The sequence below is a fragment of the Triturus cristatus genome, chromosome 4_2 (genome assembly GCF_964204655.1).
Source record: "Triturus cristatus chromosome 4_2, aTriCri1.1, whole genome shotgun sequence".
NCBI classification, from domain to species: domain Eukaryota; kingdom Metazoa; phylum Chordata; class Amphibia; order Caudata; family Salamandridae; genus Triturus; species Triturus cristatus.
In genome coordinates, this window is record NC_140586.1 from 330,518,602 (window position 1) to 330,540,632 (window position 22,031).

The 22,031-nt window shown below is 46.3% G+C and overlaps 1 protein-coding gene across 2 annotated transcripts in view; it reads left to right on the forward strand.

Moving 5' to 3' along the window:
• LOC146833816 (dimethylaniline monooxygenase [N-oxide-forming] 2-like) overlaps positions 1-21,624 on the forward strand; it is an 830,014-nt gene extending 808,390 nt beyond the window's left edge. For both annotated transcript variants that reach the window (XM_085601707.1, XM_085601708.1), the window contains 2 exons: positions 12,402-12,474; positions 19,988-21,624. In XM_085601707.1, the coding sequence (XP_085457833.1) occupies positions 12,402-12,474; positions 19,988-20,336 (422 nt within the window). In that variant the 3' untranslated portion in view covers positions 20,337-21,624. The remainder of the gene's footprint in view (positions 1-12,401; positions 12,475-19,987) is intronic.
• The last annotated feature ends 407 nt before the right edge of the window (positions 21,625-22,031 follow it).

Below are 22,031 nucleotides of genomic sequence, written 5' to 3' on the forward strand. Positions count from 1 at the left end.
TCTTTTGGCCTGGTAACACTTCCACATTGCGTAGGTCTTGTAGTCCAATACTCAGGTCCCTCAATTGTGTGATGCACCCTACTCATCTGTTCCACAGGTGTGGCCCCTACAGTCTGTTGCTTGTGTCACTAGGGCACTGTGTCCCTGCAGTCAGCTATGCTTCAGCTACCATACAGCATCTGTTCCAGTGACTCTGTTGTGTGTCTAATGGGTGGTTCAATTGTTTGCCCAATGCCTGAGATCTGACATGTGATCTGTGTGTGCCCTTGAGATGTGTTACAATTGCTGGTCTGACTCGCCACATGTGGCTGGTGTATTCCAAACAAAGCAAAAACCAAAGGAAATGATGGACGGAGTGTTGAACATTGCAAGCACTCACCCGCAGTCAACTGATCTGGGTTTAATCCATCACCGTTCTTTAGCCCACTCTGCCACCCCAGTTCAGACATGGCCATATGCAAATCAGTCTGACCCTGTGCCTCATGGGAACAGTCCAGCCCGAACTGCCAAGCCATGTCTTCCCTGGACCGGAAACAAGCTTCCTAGGACCGGTTTCTGGCATTTCAGCCGTCTTCAGCCAGGCTTGCTTGAAACCAGTGACAAAGTGAGCAAGGGACTCACGTCTGAGCATACCCTGCCAACTTATGGCGAACAAAGCAAAAACCAAAGGAAATTATGGACGGAGTGTTGAACATTGCAAGCACTCACCCCCAGTCAACTGATCTGGGTTTAATCCATCACCGTTCTTTAGCCCACTCTGCCACCCCAGTTCAGACATGGCCATATGCAAATCAGTCTGACCCTGTGCCTCATGGGAACAGTCCAGCCCGAACTGCCAAGCCATGTCTTCCCTGGAACGGAAACAAGCTTCCTAGGACCGGTTTCTGGCATTTCAGCCGTCTTCAGCCAGGCTTGCTTGAATCCAGTGGCAAAGTGAGCAAGGGACTCACGTCTGAGCATACCCTGCCAACTTATGGCGAACAAAGCAAAAACCAAAGGAAACTGATTTGCATATGGCCATGTCTGAACTGGGGTGGCAGAGTGGGCTAAAGAACGGTGATGGATTAAACCCAGATCAGTTGACTGGGGGGTGAGTGCTTGCAATGTTCAACACTCCGTCCATCATTTCCTTTGGTTTTTGCTTTGTTCGTCATAAGTTGGCAGGGTATGGTCAGACGTGAGTCCCTTGCTCACTTTGCCACTGGATTCAAGCAAGCCTGGCTGAAGACGGCTGAAATGCCAGAAAGCGGTCCTAGGAAGCTTGTTTCCAGTCCAGGGAAGACATGGCTTGGCAGTTCGGGCTGGAGTGTTTCCATTAGGCACAGGGTCAGACTGATTTGCTTATGGCCATGTCTGAACTGGGGTGGCAGAGTGGGCTAAAGAACGGTGATGGATAAAACCCAGATCAGTTGACTGGAGGTGAGTGCTTGCAATGTTCAACACTCCGTCCATCATTTCCTTTGGTTTTTGCTGTATTCCAAACAAACCCATGCAGCAGGGGACTCCAATTTTGGGGCCTCAGGAGTATGTATATCAAGTATGTCACACTTGCTTAGCCACCTGACTACTGTCCATGGTCAAACTCTGTTTCACATAAACCTGGGCAGTCATGCCTCCTCAAGGGCATTTAGAAACACTCTGTAATCCCACTCCTGTGTATCAAATTACAGGTTGTGCTTAGTGACAAGTGCCTTCAGGTGTCTGCCTCTGTGTCATTATGCTGTGGCTTGTTGTTACGTACAACTGGGGTGTCCATGATTTAGAGGGTCTGCAGGACATCTGAGATGTGACTGTTAGAGACAAGACCTGTGTGACATATAGGTGTGTGATCATCTGACAGCGCACAATGGTGTATGCAACTGTGTCCTTCAGGCAGCTGGGTTACATGCATGGCAGACTGTGATGTGTTAATGTACAGGGAGTTGTGTTTGCAGAGACTCATATGTCTGATTTGCATGATGTGCCTTCTTCTGGGTCGTGGATATGTTGTTTGCAGGGGATGGCAAGTGCACCTTTCACCTGCAGAGTTAGCTTTACCCCTGAGCTATGATTGTGAGACAGGGCATACTGTTGTTGTCTGGATGCCCTGCCCCTGTGACAGGAGACAGTGTTGACTGACTTTCATGGCATGCCAGTGCCATGGCATTTAACTTGCTCTGAGTGATCCTGCATTGTTTTTAAGTGTGCACCATGCACCCCATTGTGGCATTGCCCATCAGGACATGAGAACATCATAGTGTGTGTTGCTGGCATGCATCACAAGCATGTGAAATGAGTCTCTGCCCATCCCTTCATCCGACCACCTGTACTGAGTCAGTAGCAAGAGATGTGCTTTGTGTATAGTGACATACTCCTACATGTCCACTTGCATGCCCAACTAATGTGTGGGTGGTGCATGTCGGGCCATTGGGGTATTAGCATCCAATATGCAACAGACATATGTGTGCAAGTCAAGGAGGGATATGTGTGCCATGGTTGATGTTGTGAATGACAATTGGCTTATTCTAAACAGTGTTGGCACTCTGAGCTGTGTTCATCTGATGATGCCAGGGCTTGCCCTGTGATGTGATGTACTCACTGTGGTGTGTGCAGTCAGTGCAGGTGACTGATGTTGTTCTCTTACTTCCTATTCCTATCCAGATACATCCACGGCCACAGGAGGGGACAGCTCCATTGACCAGGAGGAGCCACAGAGCCTGACAGGGACAGAAGGAGAGTAGTCGGGGGACCCAGTGGCACGGAGGGTGAGTGGAGCCACACAGAGGAGTTGTCAGCACCATCCACCCCAGCTGAGGGCCACAGCAACTCTGAGGATGACTCCCTTGTGGAGGCGGGTGTCAGCAGCCACCAAACCCCAGCTAGTGAGACTGTCCCCGATACCGCCCCCACCACCACCATCACCACCCTCCCATCGGCTCCCATCCCACAGGTCCCTGGAGGCTCCCGTGTTCGGGAGCATGTCTCCTTTGTGCCAGGCACTGCACCCCCTGCCCCTGTGTCCCCTGCTGCCCTGAGTGAGGAGTCTGTGGACTTACTTAGACAGATCCATGTAGGGCAGACATCGATGCTGAAGGTTCTCCATGCACACACGTCTGTTGACGCAACTGGTGTCGTTCATGGAGGGCATTTCCTCGGGCATGTCTGCCCTACAGAGGACCAATCAACCCATGGCCTCCTCCCTGACGGCAGCAGTGTCCCTCCTCCAACAGTCCCACACCCCTCCTACCCCTGCACCACCCACGATTCCTAGCAGCCTACCTGTCCCAAGCACACACACACCTGCATATTCTCACAAAGTCTCAGACACAGGCAGCACACAAGCACCCAAACCAAGGTCTAGACGTGCACACAAGCAAGCGCAGGGGACTGATACCACTCTCACAGGTGATGGTTTGCAGACACACACACAGTCATCCACAACCACTCCGCAGTCCTCTGCCCTACAGAGGACCAATCAACCCATGGCCTTCTCCCTGACGGCAGCAGTGTCCCTCCTCCAACAGTCCCACACTCCTCCTACCCCTGCACCACCCACGATTCCTAGCAGCCTACCTGTCCCAAGCACACACACACCTCTCACAAAGTCACAGACACAGGCAGCACACAAGCACCCAAACCAAGGTCTAGACGTGCAGACAAGCAAGCGCAGGGGACTGATACCACACTTACAGGTGATGGTTTGCAGACACACACACAGTCATCCACAACCACTCCGCAGTCCTCCGAAACCTCTCCCTCCCAGCCCCCTTCCCTTGTCTCACCTGCAACCCCATCTCCACAGAAACTCTTCTTCTGTGACCTTGGCCTCTTCCCCACCGACCCAGCAGATCCAGATTACAAGGGGAAGAGGAAGTCCCCACACACAGAGGGGAGTGGCCCTGCCACACCCAGACACCTTCCCCCAGGCGCAGTCAGACTGAGACCCCCACCCGCAAGTCCCCCCGGAGACGGAAGAGCAAGACCCCACCTCCACCACGGAGCTCCAAGGCGAAGTCTCAGTCCTCCATCCCCCAGGCCACCACTCCAGAGGTTTCCCCGCCACTCCCTGCCCCGGGTTCCCCCACCCACAGATACACCATCCCCAAAATGCTGAGGCCCTCCCCCCCTTCCACTTGCTCCTCCACACCTGGTCAGACAGTTAGTGCCACTGATGTGGGGACCGTTTCCCCCCCTCTGTCCTGCTGACCTCACCTGCAACCCATTCCGCTCACATGGAGTTAGGCACTGCAGTGGAGTCCACGACCACCCGTCTGACTTGGGAACTGCAGTGGGGACCCAATCCTCTCCATCTGACCTGCCCACTGAAGTTATGCTGGCACCCAACCCATCTGACTTGTGCCCCACAGTTCAGTCAGCTCCACTGCAGTTGCAAGTGTCTCTCCTGCATCCACCACCTCTTCACTGCCTCCTTCTGCTGTGCCCTGATCCTGTCCCTGCAGTGCCTGGCCTGCCCCCATGTATGCCCCTCCGAGGGGATGTCCCCTGTCCTTAGCAGTGCAGGCAAGCAACGTGTGACAGTTGTCACTCTAGTTCACTCCTTGGCATTTGATAATGGACTGGCCATTGGCGTTTTGTTTGAAAGGACGTTTAACTTTTAATATGCTGAATAAAGCTTTTTTCTTTAACCCTGTGAACTTGATTTAGCTGTACATTATGTTGATGATCTTTAACATGCTCTTGCACCTGTAATGCTTGGTTTCCAATGTTGAATACTGAGGTGTTTATGTGAGGTACTCCATGTGGTCCATGAGATATGTATCTTATTTTCCATGTCATCCTTTGCAGCTACCTGGGTGTGTCATGATCAACTATTCGTGGACATCTCTGTGAACATTTCATTTGCATGGTCACATCTCTGGCTTGCACCCATGCACATATGATGTCCTTCCCATTGTCCAATTTGTCTATTTCACAGACTTTGCGCGCATCACCACTGGACCTACAGGTGTGGGCATCATTGGTATAGGAGCAACTGGGTCCTCTGTGCAACTTGCTGTACATATGTGTTGAGTATGTGCAGATGACTTAGGGGAGACTCCCGTACCCAGGCTGTTGTGACAAGAGCCTTCATTGTGTGGTAACTGATGGCTGACTGACCAAGTGTTCTGCTGACATGATTGAGACGTGCTGTGACTATTTTTGGCACAGCTGGGCTTCCACAGGAGTTGGGTCCCCTCAAGTAAGTCTGTTGTCCCGTGACATAGCCTGGGTCCATGGTGTGTGTTGTATGAGCATGTGTGTGTGTGTCCACATCCCTTTTCATACACAGGCACTGTTCCCTTGATATGTTCCTGTTGTTGATGCTTGCTGAGTGGTACTCTGTTCATCCCACAACTTTGCCGTGGGTTACCAGATGTGTGGGTGCATGACACACTACTGTTAATTGGTGATTCATCATTGGGATTTGTCTGTTCTGAGTGTTGATGATGTGGTCAGACGCAGATGGGACAGAGTCAAGGGTCCCCAAGGCACTTGTTTGTTCGCAATATCATGTAGTTGTCCCTAGGTGGTACCTTTCAGTGATTGAGACATGTGTATGTGTGTGTGACTGCTCCCACTTGTCGGTTCAGAGCTGCAATGTTTGAAGGTATCAGCATGTGTGCCTTGTGGTTCCCCTTGGCTTCTGCATTGCCCTGGGACTGTGGCAGGTATTCGGAGGGTTAAGTGAGCTTTGACGTCATGGCCATGTACCGCATACTATGCAGTATGTCTGTCATTCACCAGGGTTGTAAACTGTCCTTGTGTGATGAGTATGTGCACCTTAGTTCCTCCCAACATTCCTGTGTTTGTCATGGGTGCATGTCCAATGTCACCTGTCCATGTGTGCTTCACAGATGCCCATTGTTGCAGTTCAGGGTGTGTGATGTTGAGGGTGGACTAATGTAAATGTTTGCATGGATGGGCCCCTAGCTCCCATTTGTCCACGGATGATGGGCCATGCTGAGTGATTTGTGTTTGTGTATGTGTGATGTACGTTTGTGGAACAGGACACATGTCTCGGTTTCCCAGTTTGTACGACATCTACCTTTGTCATCACAGTGGAGGTGTCATGCATGCTTGTGTCACCCCAATGTCTGGTCCCTGGGAGTAGTGCTGTTGCGTGTCAGTCTCTTGCTGTGTTAGGTGGTGTTCATTTTAGCTTGTGTCAAATTTGTCTGTTGTGCTCCCTCTCATATCGCAATGTCTGATTGCCCACTAAGGGTGCCCCAATGATGGTCTACTTTTGTATGGCACTGTGTCCACATCTGTGTCACTGTGGTTCAGCCCCCCTCATGTGTTGTGTAGTTGCCTGGGGATACTGAGACACACACACACACATGTTGTGTCAGATGTGCAGCGTGAGGTTTCCTGTTTGTGTTTGTGCATCTGCATCAGTGCATTGGTATTGCTGTTGTGGGCCATTGTCTGGATGCTGTTTCTGTGATTTGCCCTGCTGTCCCTGTGAGTCATATCACATCATTGTGCACATTCATCCTGGTTGTTAGGTGCCATTGCTGGCATGGAATGTGAGTTTGTGACCTGACTCTTACAGTCGACACATGTTGTTTTGATTAGTGTGTCTATTTTCGAGATGTGTGTATGCTTTGTGATGGTCACTTCTGCTCTTGTGTCATTGTACACTGTATTGATTGTCAGCCCCCATGGGTGGTGTTTGTCTGCACATGGCTGAGAGTATGTTAGGTTTTCACAGCACTGTTAGCCTCACCACATCTCTGTGGGTATGGGACACAACCACTACTTTGCCCCAGAAGTGTTTGATGTGTGGGGACCGGGAATCATACATGCTGTTTAGCATTTGCAGCTTTGACCATGATGACACTTACCTTTTGGTCACTGTGGTGAGGGGGGGTTTAGACCCCATCACCACAATGCTCGACATTTGCTGCAGTTTGGAACCCCACACTTAACTTTTGTTCTATACAGTGAGGGGGTGTTAGTTTTACATTGACACAGTGCTATAGTGATGCTTGCCTTGTGTAGGGCACACTCATTTGTTGGTCACACATGTGCTGTTAGTTACATTGTATGTTCGAAGTCATAATCACTGTTGTGGGCATTTGTCACAGACTACACACTGTTGTTATGATGTTAGGGGGATGTATTTTGCTGACATACCTAATGTTGGAGTATGATGGATGTGTGGCGCATCACCCATCCTATGAGTGGGGGTGGCAGGGGTGATGGGCAAAAGGTCCCCTATGGGTGGGGGTGGCAGGAGTGATGGCAACATAGTCCTTATGGGTGGGGGTGGCAGGAGTGATGGGCAACACGTCCCCTATGCGTGGGGGTGGCAGGAGTGATGGGCAGCATAGTCCCTATGGGTGGGGGTGGCAGGAGTGATGGGCAACATAGTCCCTATGGGTGGGGGTGGCAGTGGTGCTGGGCAACATATTCCCTATGAGTGGGGGTGGCAGGGGTGATGGACAACATAAGCCCTATGAGTGGGGGTGGCAGGGATGATGGGCAACAGGTCCCCTATGGGTGGGGGTGGCAGGAGTGATGCGCAACATAAGCCCTATGAGTGGGGGTGGCAGGGGTGATGGGCAACATAAGCCCTATGAGTAGGGGTGGCGGGGGTGATGGGCAACAGGTCCCCTATGGGTGGGGGGAGCAGAAGTGATGGGCAACATAGTCCCTATGGGTGAGGGTGGCAGTGGTGCTGGGCAACATATTCCCTATGAGTGGGGGTGGCAGGGGCGATGGGCAACATAAGCCCTATGAGTGGGGGTGGCAGGGGTGATGGGCAACAGGTCCCCTATGGGTGGGGGTGGCAGGAGTGATAGGCAACATAAGCCCTATTAGTGGGGGTGGCAGGGGTGATGGGCAACATAAGCCCTATGAGTGGGGGTGGCAGGGGTGATGGGCAACAGGTCCCCTATGGGTGGGGGTGGCAGGAGTGATGGGCAACATAAGCCCTATGAGTGGGGGTGGCAGTGGTGCTGGGCAACATATTCCCTATGAGTGGGGGTGGCAGGGGTGATGGGCAACATAAGCCTTATGAGTGGGGGTGGCAGGGGTGATGGGCAACAGGTCCCCTATGGGTGTGGGTGGGAGTAGTGCTGGGCAACAGATCCCCTATGGGTGGGGGTGGCAGGAGTGATGGGCAACATAGTTCCTATGGGTGGGGGTGGCAGGAGTGATGGGCAACATAAGCCCTATGAGTCTGACTTACCGTTTGCGCCGTCGGCGTCGGTTCCTGATCCGGTCATAGATGTAGAGTACTGGTATGACCTGCGCGATGGGATTTATGATGTGTTCATCTCGTACATGCTGCTTGTTGCTCCGTCTCGTACCCGCTGCAAGCTGGTCCGTCTCGTAGCCGTGGATTGAGTTGTGGCGCGAATCATAGCTGATATGCTTGTTTTCCGGATGCTGTGACGTGCCGTACGTTGCGACCCGTCCGGCGCTTAGGAAGTACACATCGTACTTGTCAGGGCGGAAACTGCTGTGGATACTGCTTCCGGGCGACTCGTTTCGGCGTTAGGTGTTACGGCTCAGACGGAGAATGGAGCTTGAATCACAGTGTACGTGTCGGTCGTGTTTTTGGCAGTTGTGCGCATCGTACTTCATCTACAGGACGGACCTGCTACGGGTATGTGTCGGTCGCACGCTAAGGCTACGGACAGCTCTCAGAGAACTGTCCGACCCGGATCCGAATCGACCCCTAAATCAGAAGATAACTAATGGTTTGGATCATGCATATGTAAAGAAAGTTCTGTGTGAATTTGGTTGGGAAGATATTGATGGGGTGCTAAAACCTACAACATTTCTAAAGCCTCTACCCACAGAACTTACGCGTGCATGTAATTGCAAAACCTGTGCTACAAAAAGATGTCCCTGTCGATATGCACTTCTCAAATGTTCAACTTTCTGCAAATGTACCACGAGCGATTGCCGAAACAAATAAATAAAGTGAACTGTGAAAATGTGTCTAAAACAGGAAGCATAAACCATATATTTATTTTCATATTGAGATCATAACATTGTTATTTGTTCCAATTCTATTTATGTATTTTCTTCCTCTATTATAGCCGCCATTTTGGAAATGATGAAATGTTACTCTGAGGAGGTATTTTCTGTCTCTATAAGATTGCTTGATCCCCAAAATCTATGTTTTTACACCAAAATGAAATATATAGTTCTCATGGTTCCTGAAATATTTCATTATCACTGCAATACATAATCCGGGAAGAACCCGATGAAGAAGCATGCCACTAAAGGACTTGTTGGTGGGTGAGGGTTATTTTTAAAAAACTTTTCATTTTACCTAAAGAAATCAATTTTTTACTTGGAAACACTGAGAGCAATCACTGAAAGGATAATATTTGTGCATCAAGTGAAGGTTTTCATAAATGAAGGGTGGACTTCCTTTGTCTTTTGGAATAAGACATCATTGTGAAGTGTAAGTGGAGGTGCTATGGGTATATATTGGTATAAAGTGAGTTCAAAATAGCTACGGGGTACCCTAGCAAATTTAATATGTGGATCCTCTTTTTATGATTAAAAGTAGTGGTTGGCTGAATGTGGAGATAATGATACAATGAAGCTCATAAAGTAGTATTAATATAGGTCGATATGTTTCTTGTCAATGGTTGTTGCTATCGATCTGGGCAATTCTTCAGGACCAATAACCTAATCTACTGGTGATTGGGGATGTGTGAGTGTATTATTCACAAAAGTTCCCAATCACATGAAGAAACAACATAGCCCTCAATGTATTCAGTATACCTGGGGATATCTAAAAACCTCAGACAAAGAGACCCTTAGAGGGGCCCGTTGGGCATTGCAGCACTGACCCAACAAGGAGCTGCCCGATGATGAAGCATGACACCCATCTGGCTGTGTGAGGGCTCTTGTTTCTGAGCAATCAGATCCCCCCATATGCTTTCTCAGCTCCCCACTGACCAACTTTCTTTTCTTCCCTTTGACTCTAGAGGAGCTGCATACCCTATTGGACCATGAACCCTTGATAATGCCAATAGACCTTTTTTATTTACAGTGATACACCCACATATGGTGACTTGTTATTGGTTAAAGGTGGGGGAGCACTGTGATTAAGAGGGGCATGACCCTTTGAGGTCAAATGTGAATTCATAATTTAATCCAAAGAAATTTTGACAGTGGCTGCTCCTCTGCTAAGGAGGAGGAGTGTCGCCCCACTGCTTTTCAGCAGTTTAAATAAAGGAAAGATAAAATGATAATAACTTGTTGTTATTATCATTTACTTTTTCCTACTGCAGCAACTTTGCAGGGCGGGGCTCCTCTGCTCACTGAGCAGGGGGGAGAAGTGCTGGGCACTCTGTAAGTGCACATGAATGTTTGAACTGCCGTCTTGGGCTGGCCAAACAGTCATGCGCACTGTGCATGTTCTCCACCTAGGCTGCATTACAGCCTGGGTGGAGAACATGCCCAGGCTCTCAGTGCCCATCTCAGCGCTGAACCATGGCGCTCAGACCAAACACAATGTGGCATTGCAGTGTTGTGATTGGCTTAGGGGAGCCTGGGTGTTTCCTGTTCTGGCCTGGAGAGACGCAGAGGAAAGATGGAGGAGATGCGTGGCGAGGAGGTTTTTTTTTTCTAACCCCCTCCGCCTGCCCATCACCCAGCCACCTCCGATCTGTGCCAGCCACCACTGAATTTTGATCTGCCTTATGTATATATTTGTGAATTAATGCATAGTATTTAAGTAATGTGGGTGTGTGTAACAAATGTTCTTTCCCTTTTTTTAAAGAATAAGTACTGACTGGACAATCATTTATTGAGTGCTATTAGTATGTGCCAGTGAATGGTGATTATTAACCCACAAACCAAAGGAAATGATGGACGGAGTGTTGAACATTGCAAGCACTCACCCCCAGTCAACTGATCTGTGTTTAATCCATCACCGTTCTTTAGCCCACTCTGCCACCCCGGTTCAGACATGGCCATATGCAAATCAGTCTGACCCTGTGCCTCATGGGAACAGTCCAGCCCGAACTGCCAAGCCATGTCTTCCCTGGACCGGAAACAAGCTTCCTAGGACCGGTTTCTGGCATTTCAGCCGTCTTCAGCCAGGCTTGCTTGAATCCAGTGGCAAAGTGAGCAAGGGACTCAAGTCTGAGCATACCCTGCCAACTTATGGCGAACAAAGCAAAAACCAAAGGAAATGATGGACGGAGTGTTGAACATTGCAAGCACTCACCCCCAGTCAACTGATCTGGGTTTAATCCATCACCGTTCTTTAGCCCACTCTGCCACCCCAGTTCAGACATGGCCATATGCAAATCAGTCTGACCCTGTGCCTCATGGGAACAGTCCAGCCCGAACTGCCAAGCCATGTCTTCCCTGGACCGGAAACAAGCTTCCTAGGACCGGTTTCTGGCATTTCAGCCGTCTTCAGCCAGGCTTGCTTGAATCCAGTGGCAAAGTGAGCAAGGGACTCACGTCTGAGCATACCCTGCCAACTTATGGCGAACAAAGCAAAAACCAAAGGAAATGATGGACGGAGTATTCGATTATTAACCCACACCACCTCCCTGAGTAGACCTTGGAAAGCTCTGCTTCGCTACCCTGAGAGATTCAAGCGATGAAATGGGGTGCTTGGTTCCCAGTAAGGGGGTATTTTGGACCTATTACTTATGCAGCCATTACATCCTGCACAACTAATAACCCAACTGCCTATAGTCATCAAACGAAAATGAAAGATGGTGACTTCCACATCACCAATAGCACACTCTTTTCCCCAAACAACTTCACCAAAAATACGACGCTCATAGGATGTTCATTAGTCTCTTAATCCAATAAATGACACACTGAGTTACACTACAGATAGTCCCGAAATAAATATTTAACTAATTACAACTGCACAGCCCTTCTTCACATGACTCATATGAGGAGTACAACCTCTGTCAACACATGACACACTACAGCTTTTTTACTAAATATCACACTAATACCAGGCTCCCCACACAATAATGTATGCAAAACACACCTTCATGCTCACTCTCGCCAGATGACACACTAGCACCATACAAAATGGTAATCATTGAAGGTGTTATACTGGTGGGGGACAGCGGAATATAAGTGTATCGGTAATAATGATGGTCATTAAGAATGCCAGATCTATCAGCTTTGTAAGGGCTTGTTCTGGTAGCCTTTCTGCTGAAACAGCCAATCAGGGAACCCATAGTCATTGACTGTGCCAGATGAATACTACCATATGTGATGGGGGGGTCATCAAAATGCATTCATGATCAATGATGAGTTTCTAAAGCATAAAAGGAGGAAAGGAAGTTTAGAAACATGTCTATGAATGGACGAAACAAACTCCCATCTTGGAAAAATATATACAAACTGAAGTGGATACTGTGTGCAGTGCAATAATTTGTCATCTATTTAATATATCTATTGATTTGTTTTAGGACTTAACAAACTACCTACAGTGGAGGAACAGAGAAAAGAACTTGCTTGGAGGAGCAAAATGATAACAAAAAGGTATGACATTTTAAATGGAAGCCTGTCTCAATTTTTCTTAACCACATTATGGTTTAATGAAAGTGTAATTTCTGTGGGTACGACTTGCAAAGACGACGAACTTCATGAATTGCAAAGTTTGGCATCTTCACAAATCTTTTCCTGTGGAATCTTTCCACTATTTTTTTTTTGCTTGAGACTGTTCCATAAAAAAGTACATTCCTCTCATGGAAAACCTACTCTTTGTGAGTTTTTTCACCTATTCTTTTTGAAAACGTTGCCTACCTCATTAAGGGAAGGAAGTTCGCAAACATTTTAAAAAACTTGACCAACTTGGTGTAATCCATCTTTGCCAGGCTTCGCCCACCTCTAATTTCAGTTTCAGTCCCAGAATAGGTAAAAGTAGCATGGGGGAATATAGACTTATAAGTCGTAAATGGTCGGCACACATTGAACCTGCTTAAAAACTCAGCTTTTTCAGTCTGGTCCTTTTTGCGTTTATATTCAGTTTTTCCCTTCACATTTCAATACCTGTATGCAGACTATCTCCAATCGGTCTTATGCTCCGCAGAACTGGGCAGCATACGCCAGCCTCAGCAGTGATTTAAACACGGTTACCACCACCCCTCTTTACCTCAGATTTCTGCTGTGCCCCCTGCTCCACAGTAGGGGTGGGCGGAATTTGCAAAATCCACTTTCACAAATTATCACGAAAATGTTTAAAATTATCGCAAACAAGCGGAAATATCGCGAAGATGCGGAATTTTTTTTCCGGCATGTTCGCGAGATTTTCTGCATGGTTGCGGGTCGCCAACTTACCCATGTGGTTGCTCGCGGGCGCGGCCATCTTGTTTTGAGTTGTCTCGCGGTGCATGATCGTGAGAAGAAAGACGTGATCGCGCGACGCATGACGTCACTGCGGGCGCGAACTGTCGCGAGACAGCGCAAATGGCTAAAAACAATTCAACATCTCATGGAGAACGCGACCGGATCAAGAAAACTTGTCGGCGAACGCAGGGATTCAGGTAAGGCGATCGCGCGCGCGCGAGAATGTATTATTTTACAGCGCGAGCAAGAAACAAATTATCGCCAAGCTGCGGAAAGCGAAAATTTTGACATTTTCGCGCTCTCCGTGGAACTCGAAAATGTGAAATTATCGCAATTTCCGCGAACGGAACGAAATTTTCACCCACGCCTACTCCACAGCCATTTTATGCTGATCCGGCATTTTCATGTAACCTCGAGAGTGTGTTCTTGCTAGAACTTTTTTTAAACATCACAATGACCTAAACAGTAAGCTCGTGCTTGGTGTTGCTTAGACATCATCTCCCATTTGCATTGCTCTTCTGAATTTCTGGGTCCAAAGTAAGGGTGGACTAAATATTCTGTTCTGCCCATGGAGTTGGCAGAATATTGTCCACTCTGCATTACTCTTTAATGCAAAGTTCTGGCCAAATTTCACCAATCGCCACGTGACGGTCTTTTTCTCCTGCGAGGTTCCAGAACATGCGAGCTGGAGAAAGGCGCAATTAAGATTTGGCGTCTCGTTTTGTAACATGGGCAGTCGCAGCCGTTCATGAGCTGTGGCGGTCAGAGGGCTGGAGTTCGAGTAGATTTGCTGCAACTTGAGGAGATTTTCTATTCAAGCTGCAGCTAAATCAACACGAATGGCTGCACGCTCTTTCGCAACACATAGTGCTGGCTCTTGATTGCAGTGAGCTGCATATTTTCCGCCCATTGGCAAAATTCTGTGGAATCTCTCAGAGTTTTTCTGTAACTCTTCTGAATTCTGCAGAGTGAACCTCTGCAAGTTCTGCCCACCCCTAGTCCTAAGTGCAATTCTTTGAGTCTGGCTGCATTGCACATAAGAGATCATTTGCAAGATCATGCTTACAGCTTTTCATAGTCATGCTTCGTTGCACCTGATGAAAATGCCCCCTTCCTAAAGAGTTGTGCAGCAAGTAGTACTCATCAAGGCAGTCCTGCCTGCCAATCACAGTGTTAGGACACCACAAGCAGTACCACCAGAGTTAGTAAAGAATAGTCGCTCATGGTGTCCTCTGAACTGGGTGGTGCTATAGGCAACGATCTGCATGGGTCACACAGGTGGTTGCCAATGGCACTACACATGAACCAATTTAACCAGTGCATAACTACATGGGTTCTAAAACTTGAGGTTCATAAAATATATCCTGATAAGGACCATGGGCAGCAACCTTGCAGGATATGCCAATAGTGCAAGGGCAGTTGTACAGACTGTTAGACTGGACTGTACAACTGCCCTAGCACTATTGGCATTTCCTGTCTACTGGCCCTTGCACTTTTTGGCATTTCCAGTCTACCGGTCCGCTAACAACCAGGCCTGTAGCACTTTCAATATCTTAAAATATACTGCATATTCCTTATTGCCTAATTGTGATGATTTGCTGTGGTTCGACTTTCTCTTCTGTGTTGCACAGCAAAACCTGTGAAACCCTGACCTTACAAATCAAAGTATCTGTGCATATGTGCTAGCCTGCAGGTCTGTTCCTAGCACTTGGTCTACTCTCCTACTACATTGAGCATCCATGGCCTTGTTCTAACCGCTTGTGTGGGTGCACCAGGATATTCCTCTTCTCTCCTGCTCATTGGTGGATAGCTCTTTGGGTGTTTCCTGTTTGCGTTTCTAGCATCTGTAGACATGGATGGGGACAGCATATTTGTTTCTGAAGGTGTAAATTTCCTAGTCAAAGGGTACTTCGTTCCAGAATAGAGTACCCGTTCAACATTTAAGTATGGTCATTGTTTCATTTACCTGTACTGTCAGGATCTATCAGTCATGATTGCCTTTACCATTTCCACTTCCGGTCAGGTGTTTCCTGTTGTCTAAACTCTTCAAGACAGCTCGTAGGAGCCATTAGGTTCTTCTCTCCAAGATCTTTTTTTTAAACTTCAGTTCTTATTTGTCAGTCTTCTGTCAAGCATTCACTCATTTCAAGACTTCTTTTTCTTATCCTTCAGTCATGGCCACCTTTGTTCTATAACTCCAGTCCAATATTTGCAAGACTGAAGCCTTTCCCCCATGCACCATCGTGCTAACACATACACAATGAAATATTACACTACAAAAGCGTGACCTGTCACCAGAGCAGCACCCAGAAGGTTATCTTTGTGACTTTGTGACCTTTTCCTTCAAGTGATATTTGGCACTAGTTTCCAGCGGGCATCCTTCTTTAACCTTTGTTCGTGTCAGTACAGAGATTGTGCCTCCTGGAAAGGGTTTCTCTTCCTTTAGGAAAGTTAGCGATCAACCCATTTGTCCAGCCCTTTCTAGGAAGCCACAGTCAATAATTTCTGGTTTCTCTGTTCTCATGAATTAACATCAAGGGCTGTTCATGACTGCTTGTCAGCAGAGGAGCCATATCAGTGCTTAATTTGAGCCTGTGGTTGCTGGGTTTTTGGGGGTCAAAAGCAACAAGGTGATGAATGGACTGCTTGAATTAATCTCAGCTACTGTCAATCGCTCGGGCTATATTTCAATCCATTCGTTTTTGCCCACCATGCCACCTCAGTTTGAACCCAGCCATATGCAAAACAGTCTTGACCCTGATCCTCATGGGAGTAGTCCGCCTGAGCTACCAGGCCAGGTCCTCCCTGAACCAGAACACGAATACCCTAGGACCGGTTTTGCCCAAGTTAGGCCTCTTCAGCCAGGTATAACTTAGTTCCAGTGGCACACTGAGACCAGGACTACATATGGGCATACCCAGCACACTTAGGGCAGCAAATGTAAAAGCAAAGGTGATGAATGGAATACCTGAATTAATCTCAGCCACTGGCAATCGCTTGGACTGTGTACCAACCCATCGTTTCAGATTTTTGGAAACCTGCACTTATTTCCCCGCATCAAACATTAACCCAGAGAAAGAGAGGGGAAAACATACAAAGATGAAAGATGGAGGAAGGTAAAGACGGAAAGCCTGCCACAAAAAAAGAAAGAAAGAAATAAAGGAACCTGCAAAATTGAGATAGAGGGGGATAATGTGAAAATAAGAATGCACACCCTTGGTATTTGTAACGGCCAAAGGCTTCGGATCAGAGCTTACTTTGAGCACTGGCAGTCATTCTTTTACAAATTAAGCACCGACCATGTTGAGATCGTTTAGAATGAGAATGCAGCTCTTCGGCAAAACCAAGCTGCCTGCTGACCATTGGACCCGTTTCCTTTCACTTACTACCTACCTGCATGTGTGCAATGGTGGTAAAGATGTACTCAAAACCGTATTGCACTGCAGGCGAATCTGCTACAAATCCGGAAGATAATATACATGATGTGGCCTTAAGCTCTTCAAACGTTCACTCATGGCTGTGTCAAAAGGATACAAGATTGCAGAAAACACGGTTGACTGCAAGTTAATGTATAAAGCGGTGTTCCTTTTTCGCATTTGTTATCTGCGGTATTGTACACCTTTTATCTGATTGTTCTGCTGCTTTTCTGTCTTCTTCTGGGGTTTTCTGTTTATTCACCTCGTGTCCCTGAGTTTTGTTTCATTGTGGGTGTGTTGGTGGTCCTTGTGTTGTTTAGAGAGGAAGTGGTGTGGTGCCTGTTACCTGTTTTCCCGCTCTCTAGTCCTCCCAGGTTCGCTCTGTGTGACACCACAGCATATGCGAGGCCTTGGAGTGGGCCAGGCCGGTAGTTCCGATGTCAGTTGGAGAGCGACCTGTGGCTCAGGTGGAATTACACCTGCTCCATCATAACTATCTTTTCACAATGACCCCCGCACTGAGTTTAAATGTATCCAATATTGGTGCTATTCTCACTCACTATACCAGCACGATCACATCGGCCCCAGCTAGCACTGGTTGAGTTTTAGGATCAAAGATGCCCTTATCTATGGATGAAGTGCAAAGTTATTGGAGTTGAATATACATTTTCAGTACATTCACTGTGCTCCTCACGCCTCTGCCTATATCTCAGAGGTGAGGTCGCACCTCTGTACTTAAGGCTGATACCTCGCTCAGTAGGGAATCCCAGGTTTGCTCCACCCATTGACCAATTAGAACCAGGCTTGGGGAAAACAGACTGCAACGTTCAACATTCCAGAATCCCACATTTGACACAGGCTGGTCAAGGAGGGCAAACGTTATACAGGAGTCCCAAATCAGAGATTTTTCCATTTTGCAAATGGTTTTTTACCACGAGCAACTCACAAAACGCTGAAAGAAAATCGACAAAACTGTTCAGGCACATAATAGGTCTCCGTCTGAGACCCTCTTTTGTTTTGACGTATTTTCTCTATGCTCTGTTGGAGCTAAGTGCAAACAAGGTTGAGTGCACATGCGCTAGTGCTTTTTATTTCTGCTCATGCTCATGAATATTGTCACTTATTTTTTTAGTAAGCTGAGCATCCTCAATGCCCATTGCCCAAAAAAGTGGACATGTTTGAGAAAACTACACAGTGTGATTATCTGGACTCTATCAGAGAGAATCCAGCCGGACACGTGTGAAATTTGTCAAAATGCGGCATGGGAAGAACGAATGTTGTATGATGGCTGACAGGTCGGGTCCCACGGAGTGATTCATTATGGGGTCAATTTAGCTTTCTTAATCAGAGAAAGCTCAGGGCCCCTAGCAATCAACACTCTAGGTACTCAGCTCACAACTGAAAATGAGGGTCACTTAAGTGCCCTTCTCTCTCTTGATACGTGTTGGCGAACAGTCCAAGGCTAAACTCAAGCGAGAGTGGCTCTTGGGTGAGTAGAGGTTGAATGAAACACCGTTATCATATTACCAATTAAATGGGACTGTCCACCAAAGGATTACAGGCACATGACACTTTCACTAATGTCTTCTTAATATGAAAATCATTTACAGTATCAACTATTTCAGGTTAATGGAAATACACCTTACACAAAGGGTCTCCAACCTTTTCAATAGTGAGAGCTACCACTGAACAGTGAAAATAATCCTGAGCTACTGAAGGCTAAAAAACGTGTGCATTATTACCAGACGTCCGCATACCCAGCTTCATTGACTTTAAGGCTATTGTCCAAAGAGCCAGATAATATGGTTTGAAAAATGTACTTTGACAAGGGGCATTATGACAGGGCTGCCATGTGTGTCAGTGAAAGCGTGGCCAATGGGGATATCTGAACATGTGTGTGTATGAATGGGATATATATGTATGGGTGACTGAGAGCCTGTGTCATATGTACTTGTGGCAAGGGTATATCACTTTCACCATATGTGGCAACGTTGCAAACACAAACATACAAGCATTTTTATTTAAAAAAAGAGAAATTTAAAGTGCAGAAAAATGTTCTCCCAAAATGTTCAAAGTATGGAACATTTTTCTGCACTTTAAATTTCTCCCACTTAAAAAAAATGACTGTCTTTTTCAGTTATACATATGGCACAGTGGCCACTGCAAGCGTAAGACCAGATATGCATAGAGAAACCGACTGTGTGGCAGAGGATTAAAATCAGCCGAATAACCACACAAAAATAGTTTTACTTGATAGGTTTCCCATTTCTGCAGTGGTGATATCATGGGTTTGTGAATACCAGAAGTACGAATTACATGGTGTGTGATTGGTTACCAAAACATCTTACCCCTCACAGCGGCTATGTGAAAATTGAGAAGTGATATAAGGCAAGCACCTGGAGACAATAAACAGCTGAGTGGGATCTAATCAGTGAAAATACAGTGTAACATATTGAAAATGAGCATTGTAGCATAATCCATAACTTAAAATGATCAATTTACCCATGTTTATGCAGTCTCAAATTACTCCACAATAGCAGAAGTGTCTAGGAGTCTTTTTCAGACTATTACAGTTTTTGAAACAGACATCGGGTGTTGTTTTGAAAATTGCCTTGTAAGTCTCTCAGTTGTGCTGTTCTATTCCACTGAGGATGTTAGAAGCCTGCTTCTGCTGTGATACACCCAACTGTCACCTTGCAGTTTGCCCCACCAGTAGAAGGCCAAACAGAGAACCGACAATACCTGGAGAGCATTTAGAGCAGAAAATGATGTCTCTATGATAATAATATTTTTTGACTTTTACAGTACATTGGTCTTGTAATCTCTTTTAATAGATCCTCTTTGAGAAGCAGGAGTGTCTAAAGTAGATTGAGGTGCTCCGGAGCCATGGTGGATTAAAACAATTACCACCTACTATGTAAACGACATGCATATAAATGTATTAAATTGAAATGTATTTTAGGTAGATACCCTGAAAACCTGCCTGGGTCTAGCCCTCCTGTAATCCCATTGTACAGCAATGTTCTTAATACTCTTCTGACTTTTCATTAAAAGACACATGGAGTTGAAATTTTCAGTGGGGATCAGAAGTTTACTGACACATTTTAACCATAATATAATCTGCATTGAAAGAGTTTCTACCCCAAAGAATGACCTGAGTTACAGCCCTTTAGTAATGCCTGTGGTTGATCACGTTTACATATTATGAATGAACATATGCCATATGATGTTATGTACTTAAACTATAATTAATAAAATAATACTAAAATAAACAATATTCTTTCATTAAGGTATGGAACTCTCAAAGGAAATGCCTTTCAAGTCGACATAATCGAATATGTTGATGAAATTGCTTCAGAGATTGGTGTCAAGCCCAACTTCTTCCGTCTACTTATAAGGGACCCCAGGCTGGCATTGGAAGTATTCTTCAGTTGCTGCACTTCACCACAGTACCGCCTGACTGGGCCAGGGAGGTGGGATGGAGCTCGGACTGCCATCATGACCAAGTGGGATCGGATGTTAAAACCAATGAAGACACGAGTGGTGAAGAGAAGGTCCAGGAGGTCCCCAATGTCCATCGTACTTGGACTTCTCTGTCTCTTTGCTTTGTTTACTTCTATCTTTCTATCAATTGAATGACATCATCTACTCCTTTTTGCATTTTCTTTTTCCCAGAAGATGAATTCTGCTAATATTCCTAGCTGATCAAATTTTCTGTTAGGTTCCTTCTACATTTATGTATTGAGCTATTGGTGAATAATTGGTAACCCTTTTCACTAAAAAGTACTTGTAGGATCTTTGAGAACAGTTTACCTCGATGCCTGGTAAAATATGTGACAGACAGCAGTGCACAAGTCCTGAATTGATGCCACGGCTCGAAAGAGTCACAGTAATTCAAGCCTGATCAATCAAGCCTGCTCTATTATCCCTGAAGATGCCTGGGGAGCTCTGTATTTCTACCAAGGGCATAGTTATGAAAGATCAGTGTTACACTCAGCCAAGAAAACTTGAGATTGTGGTATCTTCCTCATATCCAACAGTGCCAGCAGAAGAAGAGCAGAGGTAGGTTGAAGAAATGTGTGTGTTCTGAGTAACAAATGTTTGCCAGCAATCCTTAGGCAACTCCAAATGTGGTGTGGTTTCACCCCTTGTGGGGGTTTTCTTTCCTATTTTCTCCCTTTTTACCAATCGTGCACCATTTTACTGCCTTCCTACATGATACACAGTAACCTGTATTGTAGGGTATTATTCCTCACAAATTGCCCTCATCAGCTATCTACTAGGCTATAAGCCTTTAGGGCCTAATGATTTATATTTGGTTGTGTGAATATAGCCGTACAATATGTTTTTTTCCGAACAGAGAACTGCTTACATGACTTGCATTCTGCCTATAATTATATGAGCTGTTAACCAACAATCACTCCCATAAATCTCTACCATGCCATCCTGCCAGCAATCTGTTAGTGACTAACCTGGCGAAGGGCTGCTAACCAACCGCACCCAGTGAAAAGTTGCCAATTACCCTCAGCTAGCAACACATTGCTATGCCATCCTCACCAGGCAAGCAGAATATGTTGTTGCACAAGAATAACCTAGTATCAGCAGGTGAGAAGGGGAAGGACTATCTATATGCCTGGGAGCCCTACTTATCCAAGCATGCTCCCACTGATAAACCAACTGCCCAAACCAGTGGGCCACAACAAGTGATGTGGGCACTCTTATATAAGTCAGAGATTTGAGACAGAAGTAGGATAAGATTTGTAATAACTTGCAATAAATAATGTTGGCTTTTTCATTCTTTTCACCCTAATATTATTCACCATTGTTAGTATTTGTCTTATTTTCATGGTGACCTAAGTCATATATCCAAATTCTAAGTCGTATATCCAATGGTAAATTATGGTTTAATAAATCCGCATTATCACAACTTCCAATTGTGTGTGTACTGATATAGGTAGGTCTAAAATGGGGTAGATCTGCAAAATCTCTCTTTCAGGTATGTTGTTCTTTAAACACCTTTTTTCCAATGTGCATAGCCCAAAGGGTAGATATGAAATACATCTCCATTTTCCATTACTCTCACTGGCTGTGCTCCCACAAAAAGGGACAAGGAACAGTACAGCCATACAGCGGTCTTTTCCCTGCGTTCGCTATAAAGGCCAGCATTCCAGGTTAGAGTCACACTGTACCATATCAGAGCCATCAATAGGTGCCAATAAATGCTTTTCAGCATCAGTAATGGAGTCCTCTTCTCTCAACAAGGTTTGTTAAGTTTTGAAGCTACTAAGAAGACTCAAGATATTGCCCAGTCCCTGAGTCTTTGTTAACCTAAGT